The 15,284-nt window shown below is 35.5% G+C and overlaps 1 protein-coding gene across 1 annotated transcript in view; it reads right to left on the bottom strand.

Annotated features, from left to right (window-relative positions):
• Positions 1–15,284, bottom strand: part of TRRAP (transformation/transcription domain-associated protein) — a gene marked incomplete at its 5' end in the record, with an annotated part of 57,630 nt that overhangs the window by 3,698 nt on the left and 38,648 nt on the right. Inside the window, 6 exons of the mRNA XM_010282397.1 lie at positions 1,041–1,225; positions 3,891–4,108; positions 4,676–4,901; positions 12,190–12,451; positions 13,222–13,421; positions 15,039–15,129. Coding sequence (XP_010280699.1) covers positions 1,041–1,225; positions 3,891–4,108; positions 4,676–4,901; positions 12,190–12,451; positions 13,222–13,421; positions 15,039–15,129 — 1,182 coding nt within the window. The remainder of the gene's footprint in view (positions 1–1,040; positions 1,226–3,890; positions 4,109–4,675; positions 4,902–12,189; positions 12,452–13,221; positions 13,422–15,038; positions 15,130–15,284) is intronic.

The following is a 15,284-nucleotide window of genomic DNA, read 5'->3' as shown; positions in this document are numbered from 1 at the left end:
AAAGATACTGGGTAATTTGTAACATGTATTATTACATAAAAAATACAAAAAGATAAAAGCTGAGAGCTGTATCCATCTGTCTGTGTAAGTGTACACTGTGCAATAGTTTTTTACCTATATGTAAACATTTGCAATCTACCAAAATATTTAATTACTGTGGCATATACTAGCCTAATTAATTAGATAAAGAAATAAAGTTTGGATCTGTTCTATTACACCAGAAAGCATGATAGCCATACTGACTTCAATTAAATGGCTGGTAAAGAGTTTCATAACCTGAAGGAAAAAATTCTCAAAATAGAAACAGATGTTACATAACAATTTTATTTTGTAACAAAGAAAGCCTGAAAAGACAGTTTCTCTAAATGATGTCTGTGATACGTGTATACCATGCATTTTCTAATAGCTATATTTGAAATGGGACTGGCAATTTATGTAAGAATTTGCATTAACCTTAAGACAAAAAACATAAAATATCACAATTTATCACAATTGGGTGTTTGATAGAGGTTACAGAGAGAGGGAGCTTTCTTCTTTCTGAGTACTGTCATTTATCAGCATGAGATTACTCAACTGTTTCTGTTTGACTTAGATGAAATTAATCCACTGGCAATTTTAGAAGATACATTAGAAGCACATGGGGAAGTCTGCATCACATACCACTCTGCAACTGCTTATGTAAATGAGGAATGCTGTTTCCCATGTTATCAATTAATTATTTTCAAAGCACTGTACAAAAGGGCCAAAAAGAAATCAACACCTTGTCTGTTTTCAGTTGCAGTTACGCAAAACAACCTAGAGTAAAACAAAAACAGCTTTTTTTAAGCTTTCCCAGATAATCTAAAATACCAAAGAGATGTAAGTTTCCAAGAACTTTAAGCAAAACCAAAATAAACCCAAAAAAATCAAAACACCACCTCTGCAAAATATCTGTCTCACATCTAATAAGAGGTGAAGAATCAGGGTGCAGGGGATTGGACACAGTATAGTAGAGTCTTCAAGAACAGCTCTTGATTAAAATTCATTATATATTCTAATACCTGGTGGCTGGCTTGAGTCCCCCGTGCTTGGACCGTTGCCAGTCTGTCATAGTAACGAGAAATAGGGTTGTCATGCTCAATGCCTTTCTTGGCGCAGCGTTGCTTATAGATCTCCACCAGTGAACGAGAGGAAGGATTGTCTTCCACCAAACGCATCTGTGGAGAAACTGCTACAACACGGGGGACTAGGAGTAATTTCAGAAGGGTGAGAGAGGAGGTGAGGGGCAAGAGGAAGCAAAACAAAACAAAACAGTTAATCCATAACCCAAATACTAAGACAAGAATTAGGATGCAAGTATCAGCCCTTAAAACACAACTGTGATAATCAACTGAAGTGTATCAAGAGAAAAGTTTTATTACTACACTCATAACTAATTTACAAACTCAATTAAAAAGAAAGTATGATAGCAAATTGTTTTATCTTAACAGAAACATCAGATAGATTAGCAAAAAAATTGAGCACTCATTCTTACTTTTCTTTACCTGCAGAAAAGAGGGTAATACTTTTTCAGATGCAAATGGATTCATAATATCTGATTACATGACACTGGCATTATGTCAATAAAAATTACTCTGAAGAACAAAACTTCTAAACTCAATAGGGTATTTAAAGTGATTCAGAAAAACTGGGGGAAAAAAAAATCTGAACATAGTTGAGGAATAGCTGTTTAAATCGCAGTATTTGAATAAAATATAGAAAGACACAGCAAAATATTCAATAGTAAGAAAACTCAAGCCACTGAGCTTCTCCCTGATGAGCAGTGAACTTGCAAAAAACCTATATGCATTTTCATTGTGTTTAACAGATGTATCCTCCTACTGAGTCTTATGTGCATGGCCACCTACATCAAGAAAGACAAGGCTCTCTTCCATAGCTAGGTTTTCCAGTGACACTGTTTGTAATGTTTGACAGCGGCCTCCGGTTACCACCAAAACTATTCTCTCATCATTTCCCTCAGTAACTGTAATAATTAACCTCAGAAATACAGGGAAAAGTTGTTTAAATGTATTTAAATTGATTGATGTAATTTCTTCAGTCTTAAACAAGAAACCGCATTCTGCAGAAGGAGTGTTAATGAGCTATTTCTTCTGGTCTGCTTCCATTAACCTCTGGCAGCAGAGAAATGAATGTTCTTCAGGTTCTTTCCAATAGTTTCAAACCACAAGGTCCAGAATTATTTCCAAAAGCACAATAGTTTAAAAACAGCTCTTTGAAGGAAAAGATGTTACTTTACCAATCATGTTACATAGAGTACATATTTCTGTATCAGAGCCTTGAAAGGTACGATAGACCAAGGCCACTATCTACTGCAATTTTGTTATTTTGGCCTCAGAGTGATGCAAAATTGTCTTCACATATGTAGAGAAGCTGTATTTACCTTTTGTTTTAACAAATCCTTTGGCTTGTACATTTTAGTCTTTTTAAAGTTAGAACTCAAATATGCACTTCTAGCTCTCTAAGCGCAACTTGCACCATCTGGCCACCTAAGCTCATGACAGCAACTTCATGTCAATAGATACTATTAGCCCAAAAAGGAGGACTGACAAAACCATGCTTTGTTAAAATCAGATCTCAGCACTTTTTGAAAGGACAACAGCAAAGCAGCAGTTGCCTTAGTGTGAGTGAAGTTTCCCTTACCCGTAATATATTTCCTGCTCAACAACCAAGGATTATTAGAACTGACTAATGTGATGTACAGAACTCATTTATATGAGGTTAGTAAGTGATTCATTGACCTTTGAAATTAAAAGTATTTATACATTAATATGAAGTAGCTACACAGCTGTAAGCTGGAACTTGCCAACAGCTGTAGTATCTGAAAAACACAAGAGTTTAACTATTTTAAAGCATTTACTTTAGTATTTGAATCACAAACAGATCAAGTATGTTACCAGGTGAGACAGATATTCTGTTCTCATTTCATGAATAAATTCTTTATAATCAACACATGAAAAAGCCAAGATACACAAGGAAAGAGAAAGCATTAAGATTGTGTGTTCAGCCTTCATTCACTATTTGTTTTGAAATGCCTAAATATGTGACCTTTTTATTACGTATTTTGGCAATTTATACACATAAATCATATTGTAATCCTCCTTCACTCTCCTCATTAAGGCCTCCTTACCATTATGTTTGTTAATTATGTAGTGTTTCAACATTGCCACATGGTGCTGTTGGCAAAGTGCAAGTAACCAAACCAAGTAACCTTTTACTTTTCCCCCACAGAAGTATGCTCAACCGAAGCATCCAGTATCTAGACTATGAATGGATTTTACTTGGCAGCAACTAACCAGCCAGGATATGTTCCTGAAAGTAAACATCACCATGGATACATAAAGTTTCTTCAAAGATTACAAAGACAGGTTCTCATATCAGAGAATTCAGAAACTGTATACCTAATTCAAAGCTCCAGAAAAAAATTCTCTGTGGATGAGGTAAAATAAATTCAATATTCATATATTGCAACTTGGGGAGAGAAAGTTTTGTTCTGTCCCTCCCCAGTTCTCTCTAAATGCTTGATCTGAAGTACACGTATCCATTTCCATAGCAACAGACCCAATGGGCATCCCTCTGCCTTGTATGTGTTACTCACAACTGAACTTTGTACCATAAATGATGCATGTAAGCTCTTCTAAAAACACCGTAGATCACATGCGATCAACTTTATACCTCTTCAGAGGGGCAGTATAATTCCAGAAAAGACTCATCACCTAGACAGATGTGAATTTACCTTCTGCATATTCAAAAACTTCAGTATCCGTGATCAGTAGCTGTGAAAAACTTTAGCAATTATAATCTGTGAGTAGAACATATACTTTAAAATAATGTAAAAACTCTCTTTTCAGTACCTGTAAAAAACAAATGTCTTTTTGTGGTTTCCTTCCTTTTCTCTAAGCAAGGGTTCAAAAGGCGAAGAAGTTGTAATACCCGCTCTTCTCTACGAGACTCTGTCAAGCAAGCATCATTCATTACCAGGTATGGGTAAATCTTTCCATTATGGCCTCGAATATATAGTCTTCTAGCTGCAGTATTGTGTTTCTGAACTATCTCCACTCTGGGCATAAACCTATGAGGAAGAACGAGATATTAAAGCATCTGAGCTAATCTCCTCTGATATTAAATCATGATGTAAAAAAAGGGAAAAAACACACCACCAAAACACCCAAAGAAATAAGGCTGTGCAACTGTATTACAAGGTACAATTCTAGTATCCAACTAGCCCATGGTTTCTATTTTGTGGTCAAAAAGCTCTTATGTTTGATTTTGTTTATCTGTTTTTAAGAAAACACAGTTCTTGAGCAAAATTACATTAGATCAGACCTTTATCACTATTTTGAAGAATAGTACCTCTATTGACTATAACAGAAGAACTAATCTCAATTAATATCAACATAAAAGAAAAACAAATATACTCCTCATATAACAGTAGTTGCTTAGTGAGGCAATGTAAAATTACAGAAGAAGGATAAAATTTAAAAATAAAGGTGTTATGCCAAAGTATGACTTTATATATGTAGTTTAAATATATGAAATGTACACGACATCTACTTTTGCAGAGTGGACGGATGGAAGAGGTTTTAATTTTCTTCTCCGTTTTCAGAATTACAAGTACCAAAGGGTATTTTGAGGTTACCTTGCTATCTTGATGTAGTAATGAGTTGGCTTTGGCATAAGGAATTCTCCAGGTATCTCTACTTCTGCAGTTTGAGCTGAAAAATTACTTAGAAAGCGACACTTTTCCTCTATGAGGAAGAACTTTGGAAGCTGTTTAGTTTTTGCCTCCAGAATTTTGATCCATTTCTTCAGTTTAGAGATAAGATTGTGAAGTTTCATTGACCCTGGCACACTGAAGTCGAAGTCTAAAAGAAAATAAATAAAATGTATATACACACACATATACACATCCTCAGCATTTCAAACTCTATGTAGGGTATTTAACTATCAAGTGTCTGAAGTTTGCATTTTCAAATAGGTTCTTTCAGCCACATGCCCTCAAGCAAAATACTTTAAGGACACCCACATACAGCACACATCGTGTTACGCAGAAAAGCATCACATTAGTCTCAAATACTACAGTCAAACGGAAAGATACTACAATCAGCAACTCACACAAAGGAAGCATACTACCACACAAGTCCAGCAGAGAAACCTGGCTACCGATGAACCGTAAACACAAAGAACAGCTAGGAGCTTCAGACAAACACAGAAGAGACATAAGAATCATTAACGAAGAGTCCAGTCATAGTTGGTATAGGATCATACAAGAGCAGTAACACTACAACAGTAGATACTGGAGGAGAACAAATCGTACCATCCCATAGTGCAAACCGAACACACACACAGAGCTGTACACTGCCTTTAAAAGATGTGCTCTGTTGAATACTTCCTCTCTATAGAAAGATCTCTTAAAGTCCTAAAACTATAGATAACTTAAACCTGTCAGAATCTGCTACCTCTTTTCTGTACACAGCTCTAAAATATTCTCTATTATTTAGTAAATAATCAACTTCCCAAGATTTTCCTGTTCGACAGTCATACAAACATTAGAAAAACATACTATGAAAATTTTAAATGCTATTACTGTATTAAACTGTCTATATACTGCAACCAGACAGACCGCAGAGAAAGAAAGCAATAATAAACTAATCGATTAGATCAGACCATTTAATGACAGCAGAAAAGTAAGCTAATTTTACAATCCAGCACTATGATTTTCTGCCTATTTCATTAAAAGCGATTTATTTCTTTAAAATCAGTGGAGGCTTTTTACTTTTAAAAGTTGAGACTTTCGAGTCTCAACTGAGGATACAATGTAGACTCTGTGAGCAACTGCAGGACAAGCAGTAAAATTGCTATTACTTCTATTATCCTATTCTGAGCTGCAAGAAAATTCTCTTTATTCCTTCCAGGCTTAGATAGCAATTGCATGCCACCACAGGAAGAACAGATATGACAGCCTAAGCAAAAATTACAATATTATGCAAACAGCCAGCTCTTTTCTTTGCGACATAACAGGATTGCAGTGTGGAACCCTCTCCTCCAGCCCACATACAAGTGAAGTAAGAATTTTCTCAAGGTCAATACATGGTCTTCAATATACTATGTAGATAATTCTGGAACAGAAATCACTGCAGTATCAACCATTTTCTGGGCCAACGCCGATGCCATCTTCTCAACACTGCTTTCACTACAGTTTCAGAACACAGCAAATAAATAGATGTGTTTCAATTTCCCAAAGAGGGAAAATGAATAAACCACATACACAAATGAAATTATGGTTCAGCACTTCAGTACCACAACAATGAGAGATTAGATGCAATTGGATAAGAAGATAAACTGCTCGCTCTGCAAACCTCATCCATTACGGCATCCCAAATTGTGCAAGTTAACCAACAGACTTGAATTTTCAAAAAGCATTTCTATAGCAGTGTCTAAAAGATGCCATTTTAAGTTCAGCATGTTAGAAGTGAAAAAGCAAGAGCAAGAAAGAAACAGAGAATGTCGATTCAGTAGTTCTGAGATTTACAGCTAAAGCAGAACGGAGTCTTCATTACGGTTCAATACAACAGAAAATTAACAGTCTCAAAAATTAGTTTGAATCTTATTGTAGAACCTACGTTTCAGTACACACAATGTTTTCCTAGGTTGACAAAAAACCAAAACCCAAAACAAAACAATCATGAGTGCTGCTCAGAGGGGAACTTGATTTGACCACATAAATATGATACAAGCATCTATCTGCAAGTATGCTAACAGTGAATTAAGTACATGTGCACAGCAATTACTGCATAGAAGTATTTTTCAACTAAATTAAAACCACTCAAAACTCTGATTATCCCCAAGACTTACTCCTAGAAACAAGCTTAGAACATTTGTTCTTTTAGCCAGAAGAGTTCATATAATTCTATACATACACTTTGCTCTCCAAGTTCTCTTCTTTACATGTACAGGATACCATTCCTGAAAAATAATGCAACCTAGGATTTCTTTCATTTCGCTATTCTGTTACTTAAACGAAATATCAAAGAACACACAACCCAACATATTGCATTGTGTATCCACGATGTACTGATATGCTAAAAGCTTTCAGTGACAGTCTTAAGTCTACTAGCCCAAAACAGAGGGAAAAAAACCCCAGCACATACAAAATCCTTTCTACTTCTCTAAGAAATAAGTCTAAATGAAAAATACAGTTTCATATATTTATGAATGTTAGAAATTACTAATGGATGTTAGAAATTAGTATAACTCTGTAATTCTCCCTTTTCTTTTTCTACCTGGTATGGGCAGTGCATGTGTTGCAGTATCACTGTAAAACTCTCTTATTATAATCACAAGCCTACCCTCTAGTGAGCAGTGGGAGTAAATCATTTCATGAAAGTAAAAAAGTCCCTGAAGCACAGGAAAGTATCCCCAAATTGCAGCTAGTTTTTGTGCTAATGTGAATCACTCAAGTAGTAAAAATATGCAGCAATATATATTCCTTAGAAAAAAAGTCATTCAGTTCACTCTGAGAATAGATCTAATTTGTTGAAATGCCTATTTTAGGATTTTTGTTATTGTCTTGTTTCCCAGTAGCAGATGGGAAAGCCAGCGAGTTCAATTAGTCTTTTTGCTCATGTCACAGAGAGCCCATCTGAGAAGATACATCACTCTAGCTGAAGAAAGGGAAATTCAAGACCAGGTATTATTTGTGTACAAAGTCTCTTCGCTTTGCAGACATCTTGATCTATATAAATAGTATTTTTATTTCAAACAAATCCATCTTTTCAGTACTCACTACTGAAGAACACCTTTCTCAAGGTAGTGCATGCTGGTCTAAAACACCTTACTACTTACACCACCTTTTCCTAAACTAAATAGGAAATTTACCCCCCTCATCTTTGATGGAGTTATTCACAGAAGACCGTGATACAGAACACAATTGAAGAAGCTTGCTCTCTGTTCTCAATGCTGCTTAAGATTTTACAGTGTGATATATGTATTTCAAACAAACATATTCATTCAAAGTCTTGAATGCCTCAAAAATTGCTACATGAATTCATGCCACTCTCAATGAAAGGACAAACAAGGGGCTAATCTTCCTGCCAGTGAGACATGCCTAAAAGATCCTGATGGTTCTTAACACAACTAGATAAAGCATAATACTTTTTGAATGAGGGCTGTACGATCACTTCTCATGAAGCAACACAAAAAAAGAATACACTTGAGTTGGCAAAATTAGAGTACTAAACCCCTTGCCCCCGCAAAACCCTTGACCTACGGAACATTAACATAGCATTAGAAAACAAAGAAAACCCCTCCAAGCTAAGACTTAACTAAAAATACCCTTCTGCTACACTGGCAGAAAATACTTCTAATCACTTAAAAGTAACAGGCAATTAATGCTTTCAGAGCAAGCAACAGTTCATTTGCAAGATTTTAAAGATTATTCTGACCCTAGATAAAGCAGGTTACACTTAAAATTCATGACCCAAGGATCTTCAACCAAGAGTCAGGACACCCATCATGTAAGAAGCCACTTACGACTGAAATGTAAGCTTAGCTTTGCAGAGCAGTTCAAATCCTTTATATATATATGACACTGAAGAAGATCCAAGCATCCTCCAGGACAGAAGAGCTGTCTTGTTTTTGAAGTTGTTATTCAGACATTTCTATACTCTGTACTTTCTCAAAGGTTTTTTTTAATCTCACAAGAACTTTTGGAAAGCACCAACAAACATGAAAAATCTCAGTGACAGGTAAGCAAAAATATGAATCAGGACTTCTAGTTTATCACTCAGCTCCAGAAAACCAAGACTGCAAGGACACCAGACTGAGGTCACATATGATGGTAACTCCAATCTCTTGATCTGGATTTTCTGGATAACATCCTGTTATCCAAAACTTCAAACAGAAGTAAAGAAAGAGTGATGCTATGCTCACTCCTAAGGAAGAAAAAAAAAAAAATCCTTAAAAAATCTGAAATTACTAACAGAGCTCTTCCCCCTGCCCTCTCCCCACACTTCAGAGAAACAGTAGGGCTTCAAGAAGCTTCCTTCTGATTACAGAGTTTCCATTTGCAGTACAGAATTCATTGTGCTGGGTGCCAAAACTCTCAAGAAAATAATCTTGCCCTTCAAGGTTGTATTTTGGAATTTTCCATTTGTATTCAGCTTCAGTGGAGAGATGGTTGCAGAAAGAAGCATGATCCAAACTCTAAATTATCATCTGCCCACAAAAGAACAATTGGGGCAGTTTTTCTCCGCCTATCACTGCTGAGAGAGCTCTCAAAGGGAGCATTTCTCAGCATTTGCCTGTTCTTTGATGTCAAAGGTTTAGCAGAAAAGGAGAGAAGGAACAAAGAACAGATGGTCAAAGAACTATGCATTTGAAGTTCCAGGGGGAAAAATTCAAAGAAAAATTTGGTTTTAAAATATACAATGTTAGGATGGAAAAAGATGACCTATCAAAGCTCCAACCGTCCAGACGGCAGCAGACAAAGTATTTAGAATGTAAGAAATGGTGTGAGAGTCCCCAGCAGCTCCAAACAGGAACCAAGATGCAACTCAGATGTTGGTAGAAGAGATTACGCAACCAATCATAGTTGAAAGTGTCTATAAAACATAGCTGTCAACATTGATCTGGAAATAACTGAAGAAAACAGTTTCCTCCAAGACAGCTCCTCAGCTTGGATACTTTTGAAATGGAAGGCAACCACTGTAATTATCTGTCCATCATGTAAATGCAACTGGTACTGAGAATCATAAAAACAAACAAACGTGAACATTCTAGTGTAACAAAAGGACACAATAGGCATGACTTACAAATGGTTTCTCCTACGTTAAATCAGCCTTTGCTATCTTTAGTACAGTAACTATAAACCTATTAATTTCTTTAGGTATATTTTACTGTTATTGCAAAATTAATAAAAAACTTATTGTCACTTTATGCATAATGAAATAAATTACAAAAATGCATAAGTTCATCGGGTTTCTTCCATTTTCTCACATTTCATTTGTGAAATAAAACACTGAATTTATTAGATTAAAATGAAATCTAGCACTGAGCAACATAATTATTTTAATTCTGTAGACATTCACATTTCATCACACCTGAAAAATAAAACAGGAACTCTTCAACAAAAAAAGATACAGAAAATATTAACTTATTGTTAAACTGAAGTTTACTAAGGAACACTTCACATTTTACGACTTTACATGATTTTTATGAAAAGGCCTATGCTGTTCTTCATAGATGCCATGATTAGATAGCAAACCTTTAAATGCCATTTATCTATCATAAAGGCATGTAAAAAATATACAACAGGATATAAAAACTTAAAATCCTCTCCATGTTTTATTTTAATTAAAAAATGTAATTGAATTACAATTTTAAAAGTTTTATTACTTCTCTAGAAATGTCCTGAAACATTAGTTTAGATTTTGCAGACTTGAGCCTGGTGTTGTATTTAGTTCTCCTTTACACCTTCTGAAATGCCAGATCTCTCTAACACTCAAAGGAAATAAGCTAAGAGGTACTATGACAGACCAAAAATAACTCAAAGCCAACACAAACTGAGCATATCGGCAACACTTAGAGCAATAAAAAAGTGACTACACTACTTTTGTAACGTAAAGACATATAAACCATTATTACAAATAAAAAACAAGTCTGAAGTTGTATTAAATGTATTTTTTTCGCCTGTAAGCCTACGTCAAAGATACACAAAATGTGTCTACTTCCATCACCCTCCCCTAGTACACTCCATCCATTAAAAATTGAATCATATGGTTCAGGACTCTCATTATCTGCTGTCATGCGATTGTTGTGCCTCAAAAAGGACACCATGCAATACACAGCGTGCACAAGATACATAGGTCATATCTACAACTGAGTTACTTTCACAAGATTCCCATCAGTTCACTTATTTTTACAACATTATCAGTAAAATGCTTGAAAAAACACCGCAAGTCTACTTGTCAAAATCTGTAAATGTTCAGTAGCTATGTTGATCCCAAATAATTTTAAGTTAAGGCAACTTTATGTAACTTGGGATCCTAAAAAGAGTAACTTTCCATGCAAGATTCACTCTTGCAGAGGAACCAGCTTGATGTGGAAAGGGGGTGTTTTTTAAACCATTATAGAAGCTAAGAGTCCCAACAGGGTAAAGAGAAAAGTAGATTCAGAAAAAGGTGAAAACCCAGCTCTTCACAAAAATTCTACCTTTCCGGTTTTGAACAACTAGAAGTTGGAATTCTGTTTAACAAAACCCAACTATAATTATCTATTCATTTTCATCTAATTCTACAGTAATCTTTAAGGAAAAGCTGATGTAGTTTAGACTGGAATTTATGCAAAACTCAATCCTGGCAATCCACAACACTGATGCCTATCAGTGTCACCTTCTGTCATATATAGCTGCATGGCCTTAACGCTTTTCACCAAATCTATCAAAACCACACTCCACTGTACACAATTTTTTCTTAGAATTTTAAATCAACATCAGATACTCAAACATGTAACTCCACTGCTAAAGAGAAAATTAATGATGAAAAAAGCTACTTCCCTTAAGTATCTTTTTTATTAGAGCTGATTAAAGTTATTGATTCAATTTACCTAACAATGATGTAAATTTGCATAATAGGATTTTTATAATCTAGTTATCCAAAATACTAATCTTCCTCATCAGAACTAGGCTGTTTTGAAAGACTTCACACAATATTGTCAGTCTGGAGTTCTGAGGTGAAAATTTTATTAAATTCTGGCATCATCATAAAACAGAGATCATTACTGTCCCTCATCTATAGCAGGCAGTTCTATGGAAATTGCAGAAATATTACGGTGAAGTAATCTAATTTATCTTTAAACACTTATGTGATTTGACCACAGTTTTAGGTAACAAAAACAGAGCAATATACTCATTCTCTTTGTTGAGGTCTGTTTTTCACTTGAATTATCTTTATTACTCCACAGAAGACTGGAATAGACGAACTATTTCGGGTTTGTTCAATGACAGAAAGGTGCTGTTTTCTAGATTTTCTCTCAGGAAAAATATTGGAAGAGGAATAAAAAACCAGAATGCCGTCACAGTTGAATTCAAGGGAGGAAATTTCTCTGGAGATTAAAAGTAACATTTAAAAAAACCCCAACATTTTAGATATTTACCTGTTGTAAATTGTCCCTTTAACTTCTGGAACACGGGATCTTGAGCCGTTGCCTGAGCTCTCCTAGCTAGTGACTCTGAGGCTGCACTAGAAAACATGGTGGACACATTAGAGACATTCTCAAGACCTACTCCAAAAGTGCTGACTAACTTCTTGACAAAGTTTAGCGTATGAGGAGTGATTTTGGCATCTGAAACTGCTCCACTTTTCTCAAAGGCAACTGAATAGCACTTCGCCAAGCCCTGCTGCAGTTGTCTAAGAACCTAAGGATTAAAAACAAAAAAAGACAAAATAGTCAGGAAGATGAGGCCTTCTGATTTGACACCAAGTATTTATTCATGCACTGCATTTTACGTAGTAAAATGTTTCCTCTCAGAAACGTTTATTTAAAACTGCATTTTTAGATTACATCAGAGGGTCAATCAGAATGACAGCACTGATTCTTATTAGCGCACAACTGAACAAACGGAACAGTGGAAACCCTGCATCACAAAGTACACCTTGCTCGTTCAACAGCAGTTAGGTCTCAGATCTCGTATTTTGTGATATATTAGAAAATTGTGTGATATGAGGAATCCTCCTTCAAACAAACACTGTGCTACGTAGACAGAACAGAATAGCCTGACACTTTGAGAGGCAAATAATAAAAGTGGAGGGGGCATGTCCATCTGCTCTCCGTTATAATTCAAACTTTGGACAGTAATCACGACCTGTTACAGACCACCAGATCAAGAAAGAAACTGGTATCTGTGACACTTAGTGTAAGAATAGAAATTTTCAGTTAGTAAAAGCAACAGCTTAAATCCTAGAGGCACTCATCAAGTCAATAATTTTGGGAAACATCTGTATTGCTTCCAGAAATAACCAAGCTCCTTAAAACTCCAATCAGAACAATCAGTTCTACAAATACATCAGTTTACTAATCAAAATAAACAGTTACTTTTTAATGTTTAAAAAGAGTTCTAGCAAAATATTTTGCAGTTAACTCTTCTTTAATGATACATACGTATGAAAGCGTATCAAAGCCAAATACCTCTTCATGCCAGTTCTCTCTGAACCAGACCATCTGATCTACAATGCCTTCCAGAGAAGACAAAAGGGTTGGATGTAGCTCTCGCTGCATATGCATAATTCTGCTGCATCGCCACATTGGTGCAGTGGCTCTGATGGGCCCAGGATCTGAGGCAGAGTGGGACTGATTTCCAACTGAACTTGGCTGTTGTTGCCCAGAATCTGGAAAGTGTAAAAATGTTAAAAAAAAAAAAAAAAAAAAAATTGCCTTTCATAAACTTGATACATGGCTGCATGAAATAAAATAAATTGTTCCAATAATTTGCTTTAGATTTGCACTAAGTATTAATCAGGTATTACCTAATAAATTCCAGAAAATTGGAGAAAATTTGTTTTTAGAAAGAAAACTCTGCTCCAAATGCTGTTCAGTAGTACAGACTTCCCAAAGTTAGAGCAGTATAAACACTCTTCAAAAACACACAGGAGGTGTAGCCTTAGCTTTCATTCTACCTACCCATGCTCTTGAAGTCACTGACATGGTTTCATATAGGATGAAATTACTTAAATTATGGGGGTTTTGCTCCCCTCTCTTTTGGGAAGCTCTCTGACATGTACCTGAAGAATAAAAATGCTAGTGCCAAAACCACACAAATCATCGTAGAGTACAACTGATTTTAGTACACCTGATTTCTTGCATTACAACTACCTCAGAGCAATTGAGCACAGAGCTTCGCTTTATCAAATGACCCCCCACTACTTCACACAACCCACCGACAGAGCAGCAGTTTGTGGCAGAACCGCTAGGAAAATATTGTATTGGTTACCACTAACTGCACACAGCAATACCAAGAGTTTGGCACAGAAACCTCTGTTGCTGGATATGAATGTAGGGAAGTATTATGGGCATATACCAGAGGAGACACACAAAGAAGAATTATTTCTTTCTGACATTATTTAATTAGCGACCTTCAAAATTTTATGCAGAAATTTAGTAAACCGATTCCCAAGTAAAAAGGCCAATTAAATAAACAATGCACTTTGTAACAAAGAATACAGAACAGAAGGGAGAGTTCTTCAAGTAGCTCTCCTGGGATTCCCAGGGGGTTATACAGGACAAAAGAACAACTACATTCTGTGGAAGCATTTGACATATCAAGTCAAAATAGGATTTGTTCCTGGAAAAAAAGGTGTTGTGCAAGTTGCTTAAAGTTCACCGCACCTCCTACACATTTCTTCAAAGCCAAAATTTATTTCCTTTTGTATAAACTTAGATGCTCACATTGCTTGAAAATTCACCCTAAGAAGTTATTATGGAGATGTTAAACTAAAGATTACTCAAAGAAAGCAGTTTATCTTACTTGAGTTACATGAACTCATCTTTTGCTAAACTATTTTTAAAAGTTTGACTCATTTGAAAAGAAACTGAATGTTCCATTGTTCATGCTTCCCATCAAAATTAGAATAGAACATCTTAGAAAACTATGATGCTCTTCTGTGCTTGTAATTCCAGAATTTACTCCCTTTCCACCAATTTAAAAAAAAAAGAAAATCCAGTAAAGAACATGTGATTCTCAATAATTAAGGTGACATGAGAATGAAGGAGATGAAACTCTTCTTGGTGAATATTTTATTAAAGAAAATTCAAGATAGCTCAAGCTATCTGTAGATTTAACTTACAGAAACAAATGCAAGCAAAAGTTTATCATGAATTTTTTTCCTTACCCTTGGTAAGTTGGTATGTTTCCTAGAGAATTTATTTTCCCAGTAAAATCAAGTGAAACTCAAAACAAAACTAAGTTACAGAAAATCCAAAAATGCTATCATCATCATCAAGCTCACCGCTTTTGTAGCGCTCTCGTTGTTCTATCTTCAAGGTCAAATAGAGGGTCCTGATAGGGAAGTAGACAGCTTGGGGATAGACTCTTCCCACCTATTTGGAGATAAACACATGTGTATTTCCCAGTTAAGGAAGACTGACTGGAGATCAGATCACCACGCACAGATTCTCTCTGTAAATGAGTGCAATTCAGTAATAATCAGCTCCTTGTTTTAAATAACAGGTTATGAAAAATTAAGAAATTAAAG

Source organism: Phaethon lepturus, unplaced genomic scaffold (genome assembly GCF_000687285.1).
Source record: "Phaethon lepturus isolate BGI_N335 unplaced genomic scaffold, ASM68728v1 scaffold17012, whole genome shotgun sequence".
Lineage (NCBI taxonomy): Eukaryota > Metazoa > Chordata > Aves > Phaethontiformes > Phaethontidae > Phaethon > Phaethon lepturus.
The sequence above is the reverse complement of the archived record's forward strand: the minus strand, read 5'-3'. Positions and strand labels throughout refer to the sequence as shown.